Source organism: Phocoena phocoena, chromosome 8, assembly GCF_963924675.1.
Source record: "Phocoena phocoena chromosome 8, mPhoPho1.1, whole genome shotgun sequence".
Lineage (NCBI taxonomy): Eukaryota > Metazoa > Chordata > Mammalia > Artiodactyla > Phocoenidae > Phocoena > Phocoena phocoena.
This window is the reverse complement of record NC_089226.1, coordinates 22580901-22593323: the sequence shown is the minus strand read 5'-3', so window position 1 is coordinate 22593323 and position 12423 is coordinate 22580901. Positions and strand designations below refer to the sequence as shown.

Here is a 12423-nt window from a genome sequence, read left to right as displayed (position 1 = left end):
AATCTTATCAAGCATCTTACTAACCACAACTCTATGAGATCAGAAATCAATTACACGGAAAAAAACGTAAAAAACATAAAAAACTCAAACACATGGAGGCTAAACAATATGTTACTAAATAACCAAGAGATCACTGAAGAAATCAAAGAGGAAATCAAAAAATACCTAGAGACAAATGACAATGAAAACACGATGATCCAAAACCTATAGAATGCAGCAAAAGAGGGAAGTTTATAGCTATACAAGCCTACCTCAAGAAATAAGGAAAATCTCAAATGAAAAATCTAACATTACACCTAAAGGAACTAGAGAAAGAACAAACAAAACCCAAAGTGAGCAGAAAGAAAGAAGTCATAAAGATCAGAGCAGAAATAAATCAAATAGAAACAAAGAAAACAATAGCAAAGATCAATAAAACTAAAAGCTGGTTCTTTGAGAACATAAACAAAATTATAAACCCTTAGCCAGACTCATCAAGAAAGAGGGAGAGGACTCAAATCAATAAAATTAGAAATGAAAAAGAAGTTACAACAGACACTGCAGAAATACAAAGCATCCTAAGAGACTACCACAAGCAACTCTATGCCAATAAAATGGACAACCTGGAAGAAATGGACAAATTTGTAGAAAGGTATAACCTTCCAAGACTGAACCAGGAAGAAAGAGAAAATATGAACAGACCAATCACAAGTAATGAAATTGAAACTGTGATTAAAAATCTTCCAACAAACAAAAGTCCAGGACCAGATGGCTTCACAGGTGAATTCTATCAAACATTTAGAGAAGAGCTAACACCCATCCTTCTCAAACTCTTCCAAAAAATTGCAGAGGAGGGAACACTCCCAAACTCGTTCTATGAGGCCACCATCACCCTGACCCCAAAACCAGACAAAGATACTACAAAAAAAGAAAACTACAGACCAGTATCACTGATGAATATAGTTGCAAAAATCCTCAACAAAATACTAGCAAGCAAAATCCAACAACACATTAAAAGGATCATACACCATGATCAAGTGGGATTTATCCCAGGTATATAAGGATTCTTCAGTATACGCAAATCAATCAATGTGATACACCGCATTAACAAACTGAAGAAGAAAAAACATATGATCATCTCAATAGATGCAGAAAAAGCTTTTGACAAAATTCAACACCCATTTATGATAAAAACTCTCCAGAAAGTGGGCATAGAGGGAACCTACCTCAACATAATAAAGGCCAATATGACAAACCCACAGCAAACATCATTCTCAATGGTGAAAAACAGAAAGCATTTCCTCTAAGATCAGGAACAAGACAAGGATGTCCACTCTCACCACTATTATTCAACATAGTTTTGGAAGTCCTAGCCACAAAAATCAGAGAAGAAAAAGAAATAAAAGGAATACAAATTGGAAAAATAGAAGTAAAGCTGTCTCTGTTTGCAGATGACATGATACTATACTTAGAGAATCCTAAAGATGCCACCAGAAAACTACTAGAGCTAATCAATGAATTTGGTAAAGTTGCAGGATACAAAATTAATGCTCAGAAATCTCTTGCACTCCTATACACTAATGATGAAAAATCTGAAAGAGAAATTAAGGAGACACTCCCATTTACCACTGCAACAAAAAGAATAAAATACCTAGGAATAAACCTACCTAGGGAGACAAAAGACCTGTATGCAGAAAACTATAAGACACTGATGAAAGAAATTAAAGACAATACCAACAGATGGAGAGATATACCATGTTTTTGGACTGGAAGAATCAATATTGTGGAAATGACTATACCACCCAAAGCAATCCCCAGATTCAATGCAATCCCTATAATATTACCAATGGCATTTTTTACGGAACTAGAACCAAAAATCTTAAAATTTGTATGGATACACAAAAGACCCCAAATAGCCAAAGGAGTCTTGAGGGAAAAAAACGGAGCTGGAAGAATCAGACTTCCTGACTGCAGACTATACTACAAAGCTACAGTAATCAAGACAATATGGTACTGGCACAAAAACAGAAACACAGATCAATGGAACAAGATGGAAAGCCCAGAGATAAACCCACACACCTATGGTCAACTAGTCTATGACAAAGGAGGCAAGGATATACAGTGGAGAAAAGATATTCAATAAGTGGTGCTGGGAAAACTGGACAGCTACATGTAAAAGAATGAAATTAGAACACTCCCTAACACCATACACAAAAATAAACTCAAAATGGATTGGAGACCTAAATGTAAGACCGGACACTATACAACTGTTAGAGGAAAACATAGGAAGAACACTCTTTGACATAAATCACAGCAAGATCATTTTTGATCCACCTCCTAGAGTAATGGAAATTTTAAAAAGATAAACAAATGGGATGTAATAAAACTTCAAAGCTCTTGCACAGCAAAGGAAACCATGAACAAGACGAAAAGACAACCCTCAGAATGGGAGAAAATATTTGCAAATGAATCAACAGACAAAGGATTATCCTCCAAGATATATAAACAGCTCATGCAGCTCAATATTAAAAAAACAATTAACCCAATCAAAAAATGGGCAGAAGACCTAAATAGACATTTCTCCAAAGAAAAGAAAGAGATGGCCAAGAAGCACATGAAAACCTGCTCAACATCACTACTTATTAGAGAAATGCAAGTCAAAACTACAATGAGGTATCACCTCACACCAGTTAGAATGGGCATCATCAGAAAATCTACAAACAACAAATGCTGGAGAGGGTGTGGAGAAATGGGAACCCTCTTGCACTGTTGGTGGGAATGTAAATTGATATAGCCACTATGGAGAACAGTATGGAGGTTCCTTAAAAAACTAAAAATAGGATTACTATATGATCCAGCAATCCCACTACTGGGCATATACCCAGAGAAAACCATAATTCAAAAAGACATATGCACCCCAATGTTCACTGCAGCACTATTTACAATAGCCAGGTCATAGAAGCAACCTAAATGCCCAGCGACAGATAAATGGATAAAGAAGATGTGGCACATATATACAATGGAATATTACTCAGCCCTAAAAGGAACGAAATTGGGTCATTTGTTGAGACGTGGATGGATCTAGAGACTGTAATAAAGAGTGGAGTAAGTTAGAAAGAGAAAAACAAATACAAATACTGTATTACCGCATGTATGTGGAACCTAGAAAAATGGTACAGATGAACCAGTTTTCGGGGCAGAAGCTGAGACACAGATATAGAGAACAATTCTATGGACACCAACGGGGGAAAGCCGCAGGGGGGTGGGGATGGTGGTGTGATGAATTGGGCTATTGGGATTGACATGTATACACAGATGTGTATAAAATTGATGACTAGTAAGAACCTGCTGTATAAAAAATAAAATTAAATTTAAAAAAAAGATGGGTCCAGTAGGAAAAAGTGGGAATTAAGATTATTTAATTGGAAAAGCCATGGAAGGGAGCTTTAATATATGAAACACGATCGTGAGCCAAGTTTTCCTTGCGAACAGTGTAGAATGTGAGGAGTCATACTGCCTTGACATTTTATGAAGTTATCATATCTGCTGAATCACTGTGCTTTTGAAATGTACTAGAATATTGTCATTCTACATGATAAACCACACTAGAATATTTAATAGATTACCTCCTAGTTAAAAAAGAATGAAGTACAGAATAAGAAAAGCTAAAGTTCTGTTCATTTAGAACAAGCTTAAAGAAAAGAGGACTGTCTACCAGTGTAGTTCCATATTTAAATGTTTCCCCTTATTCTTATTAAATACATCTAAGCTTCGGTTTACTAATCAGTTCACTAAATTAATTCTAAAGGCAGTAATTCCTATACTTCAGTTTTAAGTTTTAGATTTTAAAAGACTATTTTCATTATGCATACATAAAATGGGATACTGTGGGATCTAAAAAATCTTTTATCTTCAATTCTAAAAATATCACCAATCAACAGGTAATAAGAACTGAGACAGAAAGTGATGTGCATTTTTTTTTAATCACAGCACTAACATTGGAACTCTTTCCAATGATAACCAGGAGTGAGTTCCAATACAGTGTAAGATATAACTTTCTAAGTGCTAATTCTAGTTCTTAAAAAAAGAACTCTAATTAGACATAAAGCAAAATATTATACTACAGAATTCCCTTTTCTTTTCTAACAGGACCAGAATAAAGAGATCACCACCTGTCTTTGAGAATAGAAATAATAAAGTGACAGTTCAATATTACTGTAAACTGAGAAGACAACTGGCTTTTACTATGCTTAGAACAGATTTATCACTTGTTATTTAAGAAGAATAATCTTTATAATAAAATTTAGTAAGAAGCACTTAGTATACAATTCTTTAAAGAACATTAGCATTTTAATAGTGAGATTAATCAAGGACAATGAAACTGTTTCTTCCTTAGGAAAACTAAACACTACACAAGAAAAGCAATGACTAGAAATCTTAAATGATTTTCTATTATGAAAAGAGTCAATTTAATTTAATGATTTAACTTTTCTGGAGAATTATCACTATTACTTCCATACCAAAAGAGATATATAATTTGGGGGAACGAGTAAATGTATGAGGATTCTGAACTTTTTCCTATCCACTTCTTGTTTTTAAGATGTAAGGATTTATGGATCTAACAGAGATTATAATATTCAGGAAATATACAAGAAATCCATGTTAAATAACAACAGTGAAGCATGAAACATGAGCTTTTGTCACTTTATTGTTAACCAATGAATGTTATCCAAAATTATAGATGTAACTTAATTGTACAACACAAAATTATGCTAATAGTATAAGCCTGCTGGAATTTACCAAATACTCATTAATATATTTTTACATTGCTATATGAACATGTGCTTCTCAAATGCTAATAATAAAAGTTATAATTGGTTTAATGAAAACCCATATTGCAAATAGTTGTTCCTGTTTAGAAAAATTCACACAGTTTTAAAAATGGATTAAATCCATTTTAATTCTAATCTACAAATAGATTATAAACAGCAAATATAACTGGTAATTTTTCAACACTGATATCAAACTGATGTAGGAATGGTAGTGCACACAATTCAAAATGAAGCAAATTAACAAAAATCCAATAAAAATCCAAGTTTTCACCTATTATGGCAATTACTTTAATGCTTTGGAAGAGTGAACACATGCTTTAAACCATGAATAGTAGGGCTTATCATCTGTTCCTCTAATGTGCTGCAAGGAGAAATGTCCTCTTCCACAGTGTTTTGAAGCATGTGCACAACCACCGTACAACAGTCACTTCAAGGTTAACCAGTTATCTTTTGTCCTACTAAATCCAAAAAATATATTAAATGCAACCTTTCCTTTTCATAATGTCTGCCCAGATTAATCCTTTTAAAGTCAGCAAAATCAAAAAAGCACAGAGATATTTTCAGACACAATTTGAATCTATTGTGCATGAAAAATGTCTAACAAAATGGCAATTTTAATAGATAAATGTAAATTTGAATGCATAATACCAAATGGAAAGTAGCTGAACCACACAGAGAAAACAAGGCTTTCCTTATCTCCAAATCTAAATGTTTTATAATAAAGAAAATGTTAGAACCTGTGAATATTTGAACATCTTTCAAACTGGAAAGATTTCTTTGTAAAACATAACTGAAATTAATATAACCTATAAAATTATAATTTCTAAAATAGAATTAACTAACCAAATTTAAGTATTTTTAGTTAGATTGAAATAATAAGCACAATGATTTAGAAACCAAATATGCTAAAATGATTATGTAATAATTACATCAAGAAATGAAGGTACAAACATTCGTCGTCATATGCTCCAAGGGCAATCTCTCTCTCTCAAACACACACACACACACACACACACACACACACACACACACACACTTCCTTAGACATACAACACCCCTCCAGGAAGATAGTATACCAGTGAGCACTAACAATTTTAATACAAATCAGAGTCCTACAGTTCAGTTCAACAAAAAGGCAGTTAAAATTTAGCACTCTAAGATATTCTGAAGGAAAAGGAGATCTCAAAAATACTCCTTCATGATTGACAGTATCACTATGTATTATAAAACATATAGCTTACACACTTCACTGTGGTTGAATGACCAGTCATCACAGGTATAGTAGTGAGGTAGTATTACTGTCCCCTCCTCGGGACTGCTGTTTTCATATGCTGCCCTTCTAGCAAGGTCCAGGATTTTATTAATGATGATAATCAATTACCAACAAATGTGCTTTTTCTTTTATTAAACATCTATTTTTTCTAAATCAATCTATGAATGAATCTTTCAGAGACAACTGTTATTTGCAGTAGTGTTTCATCAGTAAACTTTCCTAGGGAACTACTCACTACCTGCTGTCTATACCTTTGTAAGATCAGTGGGCAAAGAAAACCAAATGATGACAGGAGATGAAACACCAATCAATTTAGCTGTCAAAGATGACCGTAATTAAGTAAGCAAATAACAAATATCCAATAATGTTATTAAATTGGGATTTAAAAAATTAACCAATAGCTGTACACTACACCGTTAAACATTCTAATCCTTTTCATGATTCATAGCTATCTTCTACACAATGATGAAAGACTGTCCACCCTGCCACCTATGCTCATTTTAATCACTGCCAATAATCTGTATAGTGGCAGCACTATGGTTACAGGGCATATCAAGGTATGAGAAGTACACACTGAGAAAACATGAATGAGAGAGAATGTGGAAATACATGCAGGTAAAATATGGAAGAAGAAAAAACAGAGTGTCCTACCTAAACACTCATTAAGTCACCACCATCCTTTAAAATGTACAAAGTGCTTAAATCATACATACACATTTGTCAGACATGATAATTAGTGTTAATCTTCAACAGAAAAAAAAAATGGAAAATGAAAAATGTGAAAAAGGAGGTGATGGAACACTGTTCTCCATTCCCTGGCCCAAAAGAAAAAGAAAACCAAGCATAATATCACACTGCCTTAATGTTGAAAAGCTCCCCTTAAATGTCTTTTAGCTACCACAGTCAAACTGGTTTAAGTGCTTTGGCAAGGTGAGATGCATTCCATCACATCTGCAAAGGCCTGCTTTTCTCTGTTGGTGGTTCAGCTTATGAAGAACATGTATGCAAAATAACAGCTCTCACATTGCTTCAAACTCATCAATACGTTGCTTTGTATTGCCTTGCCGAATCTGTCGCAGAGTCTTGTACTTATCACGGCCTGCTTTAACATTCTCAGCATGAAGAACATCATTTTGTGTTTTCTTGGTTTCATCTCTGGCTTGGGCTAATTCTGAACTTAATGCCTATGTTTAAAAAATAAAAAGTATGACCATTATTAACTTTTTTTTTAGATTTTAAAAACCTATGAAAGAGGTTTAAAGACACAAAATACCAATATAACAGATCTCTGACTTTTTAGTATATTAAAATTTCCACTGTGAAATCTTTTTCTTTAAAGTGTTTACGTTTGTTGTACTTTTAGTAATGGTGGGGGGTAGTGGTTAGAGAGGAATACCCATGGCCTTTCATTTCTACACTCCGCAACCATGATGAGTTTGTGTATTATTCTAAATTTCCTTGAACTTTCTCGTCTAATACTTGAAATGACTTACAAAAGGTTCAATATAGCTGTTATTGAATGTTACTGTAAGTTCTAAATTCTACACCATGAGAGAAGTTTTCTCCAAAAGTCTTAATACATTTATTACAACTATCACCCCATTTTCTTTTATTAATATTTAAAGATTTCATGAATTTAAAAATTAGAGAACTGATTCTATTAAGTTCTCTAATAGGTATAATATTAAAATTTACTATTTTAATCTAATTATGTACATTTAATATACTGACCTTTTGCCATTACAAAATCTCAACAAAAAAAAATCAGATTATGTAATGTCATACAGGTAGTCTATCAAATTATCATTTCTTTTTAATGTATACTGTTTAAAAAAGAAATTTATTTGTTTTTTAAACACAGTATTTTATGTTCTACTTTTAACATGGCTCAAGTTATAATTAAATAATAGCTTACTAATTAAGGCCTCATTACACAAGGCTAACAAACATCTGGTAACAAGGACATACAACAGAAAAAATGAAATAACGTGACTGTAGGCCAAGTACTTACAAACCAATCACAAGGCCAGCTAGAGGTAAAGGCTTCCAAAAATCAAATGTTTCTTTTTTAATAAGTTTGCCTTAGCAAATGGGGAAAATGCAAATTATATTTAAATGTGCATACAACTGCAAATTTTAAATACCTGGAGTTGTTTTTTAACACGCTCATTTTTTTGCATTTCTGTTATACGTTCTTCCTCACTTCTATGGTTCATTACCCCGTCATTTGATAATTCAGCACTAGCCTCAGCATTATTCTCATCATGTTCATCATGTTCATTTTCTGTTGGAGGAATGACTGGTGGTGGTGGAGGTGGAGGAGGGGCAGACATCACAGTCTTTAACTCTTCTTTGGTCTTTTCCAAGTCTTCCTGGGCTGCAAAAGCCTGAACATAAAAAATAAGTTTATCAGCAAGTTACTTTGAAAATTGGTAATTAAAAGAATCAAGTTATCTTGGGACTTCCCTGGCGGTCCAGTGGTTAAGACTTCGCCTTCCAATACAGGGGGTGCGGGTTCGATCCCTGGTCAGGGAGCTAAGATCCCACATGCCTCGTGGCCAAAAAGCCAAAACAGAAGCAATATTGTAACAAATTCTATAAAGACTTTAAAAATGGTCCACATCAAAAAAAAAAAAATCAAGTTATTATCCTTTCTTTCTAATATAAACTATATTTCAGGGTAATGAAAACAGGCGCTATTGATAAAAGCTTATTACATGACAGAATTAAAGACACCACTGTGCAAAACCCTAATAAAACTATTAATTCTGGCAAGGATTATCAACTGTTGCTAAAATTGTTATACAAATGGTTGATGAGAAAACGGACATAAGTATAATGCCAAAGAATTCCACATCGAATAGATTACGTTTTAGCAACGATAAAATATAACCAGACAACGGAGGAAACAGACTGTTATTACTCTAGTCCAACGATCAATTAAAACAACTAATGGTGGGTTAATCAGATATTAAATGTCTTCTGATATAATACAACAGGAAGTATCCAACGTCACCAATTACTTGAGTAATTCTATTGTGCTGGTTTGTCTGGAAAAGTACTGCTTTACACTGTTGTCCTGGTGTAATTATTAACAACAGCCCCTTTCACTCTCAAAAGTGTTCTAGTTTGGATGATAAATTATCTGAAAGTCTCACCTATGAGGCATCATAGCCAGAAATTTTTAACTTGAATCCTTCAAACTTTTAGGTTTATCTTCCAGCTTACAAGAAATATTGATGATAAAAAGACAGGCTGAATGACACCATAAGAAAGGAATTAGACAAATACAGGAGGAGGAACAGTCTGTGGGTCCTTTTAATAATCCAATATCATAAAAAAAAGAACTGTCCTACTTTAAAAGAGACTTAGAGCAAACAGATGCAATGCAAAGTCCTACTCTGGACACTGGCCTGGCAAATTAGCTATAAAAGACTTTTTGGTTCAATTCTGAATATAGTCTGCCCAGAAATAAACCCACACATATATGGTTAATTAATTTACAACAAAGCAGCCAAGAATATAGGTTGGGGAAAGGACAGTCTCTGCAATAAGTGGTGCTAGGAAAACTAGAGAGCCACATGCAAAAGAATGAAATAGCCAAGATATATATGGAAGCACCCTAAGTGTCCATCAGTAGATGAACAGATAAAAAAAAAGTGGTATAAATATTAATATATAGTGAAATAGTATTCCACTATAAAAAAGGAATTTTTTTAAAGATTTTTTTTTGATGTGGACCATTTTTAAAGTCTTTATTGAATATGTTACTACAATATTGCTTCTGCTTTTTTATGTTTTAGTTTTTTGGCCCCAAGGCACGGGGGACCTTAGCTCCCCAACCAGGGATTGAATCTGCACCTCCTGCATTGGAAGGCGAAGTCTTAACCACTGGACCACCAGGGAAGTCCCAGGAAATCTTGCCATTTGCAACAACATGGATGGACCTTGAGGGTATCATGCCAAGTGAAATAAGTCAGACAGAGAAAGACAAATTACCATATGATCTCACTTATATATGGAATCTAAAAATCAACCAACCAAACAAACAAAAAAAACGAGCTTATGGATACAGAGAACAGACTGATGGTTACCAGAGGCATAAATGGAAGAGGAATGGGAGAAGGGAGTTAAAAAGTACAAACTCCCAGCTATAAAATAAATGAGTCATGGGGACATAATGTACAGCATACGGACTACAGTTAATAATACTATATTCTATATTTCAAAGTTGCTAAGAAAGTAAATCTGAAAAGTTTACATAACAAGAAAAAAATTTCTGTAGCTATATATGGAGATGGATGTTAACTACACTTACTGTGATGATCGCTTCACAATAGATACAAATATTGAATCATCATGCTGTACACCTAAAAATACGTTATATGTCAATTATATCTAAATGAAAAAACTTTGGATATAGTCTAATATTAGATGAGATGAAAACTGACTAAAACAGAACAATATGTACAGTATGATCTCACTCTGGACATATAAATGTGTATGTATACACATATGCAAATAGGAAAATATCCTGGAAGGATATGCACTACAGTGTTAAAATAGTGATCCCAGTTAGCAAGAATGTGATTTTTCTTTTGCATGCATTTTCTAATTTCTACAATTCACAGGATGTGCCTCTGTGATATGTTATCTTTATAAGTTAATGTGTCCCTGAAGTTCATAAATCATCCCTAAAAGGGATCTATACAATTCTAATAAAGTAGTGTTAACAAAAAAGTTAAGTGTTTTTCTTTTTGTAGAGTTCTATTGACATATACATATATACATAACTCTCAATACCAAAAACTTCCCTATGAAATCCGAAGTGCTACAAAGAAAATTTAAGAGGGAAACAAAACTGCTTTCTGTAATAAGTACATTTTGTTGGAGAAAAATCAGAGAACTATATACCTTTGAGTGTAAAAAATTGTTATTATTATAGTTCCATTGAAGAGTTAACATTAAAGTTTGAATTAAATTCTCATTATCTTATATTCCCTACCCCTCCAAATAAAGCCTAATTTTTCACTTTTATGCCATTTCAGACATCAGTGGTTTCATCTACTTAGGAACTCAGAAATCTCAGTATCATCTTCATTGCATTCTTCTAATTCAACTTTACATCCAATCATTTGGTTGCCACGCCCCTTTGAGTCTACCACAAAATGTCCTTCAATAATTCCTGTTCCTCTTTTTTCTCAATGCCACATCCTTAGTGTGAGTCATTAGCTCTTAAGTAATCCTGCCCACTATCCCAATCCATCCTTCATGCTGATTACTAAGCTGTTTTTATAAAACCATGCTTGATGATGTTACAATCCTGTTTTGAAGTCTTCAGAGCCCAACGTCTACAGATATTTCTCAGCATCTTGCCTTAGCAGGGCATTTATTTAAAGCCTTTCACAACTTAATTCCCTCTCTAACTTTCTAGCCACAACTCTCAAAATTTCTGAAAACAGACCCTAAGTTTTGCTCACTTACTAGTTGACCTCAAATCTGTCATGTGCTTTTATACTTCTTATGCTCATTCAATTCCCTCGATCTGGAATGACTTCCTCTTCAGTCTCCATCTTTTCTACCCCCAAATTGAATGTATTATTCAAGAGCCGGCTTAAATTTATAAGGGTTTCCCCAACACCTGCCTCATTCCCTCAGAAATTAAACATTTCTTCTGTGTTCCCAAAGTACTTAGCTTATTATCACTAGATTAGTATTTACTACAGTACATACACATTCATACAGAGGTACCTCTTCCCCTCTAAATCATGACAGCAACTTATATTTATCTCTATAATTTCCACATATGGCTGGGTACAAAATAGATGTTCAATAATTTATAGTGATGAGCAAATGATTACTTTGTGTTGCCACTCAGTAGCTTCTTCCTCCTTTTTTTTCTTGGCTTCTTCTAGAAGCGCAATCTTGGCAGTGAATTCGGCAAGTTCTGCTGCCTAAAATAAACAAAACAATTACCAATACTAAAAAGTAATATATTTTCAGTCATTTATATTAAGTCAAAAAAGCTTTAATGTACATGGACTGTTTTTTTTGGTCATGCCGTGCAGCTTCTGAGATCTTAGTTCCCTGACCAGGGATCAAACCTGTGCCCCCTGCAGTGGAAGCTCAGAGTTCTAACCACTGGACCGCCAGGGAATTCCCACATGGACTATGTTATATGTTTTTCATAGATAGTCTTCTGTTTAAAAAAAGGAACTATTTCTTTAAGAGCATAAATATCTTACTTGTACTAGGTATAATGAGCTAATGAGACAAAGTGAAAAAAAATTTATTATTCTATATACACGTAGTAATTCCTGTTTTCATAGCAGGAACCTA

The 12423-nt window shown here is 33.8% G+C and overlaps 1 protein-coding gene across 2 annotated transcripts in view; it reads right to left on the bottom strand.

Annotated features, from left to right (window-relative positions):
* Positions 1–12423, bottom strand: part of RDX (radixin) — a 99804-nt gene that overhangs the window by 18626 nt on the left and 68755 nt on the right. Inside the window, exons 12-14 of one of the 2 annotated variants that reach the window (XM_065882372.1) lie at positions 11946–12038; positions 8229–8471; positions 7108–7268 (exon numbers count right to left, since the gene is read on the bottom strand). In XM_065882372.1, coding sequence (XP_065738444.1) covers positions 7108–7268; positions 8229–8471; positions 11946–12038 — 497 coding nt within the window. Of the gene's footprint in view, positions 1–4667; positions 7269–8228; positions 8472–11945; positions 12039–12423 lie in introns of those variants that run through there. The other variant, XM_065882373.1, reaches the window with a different exon arrangement.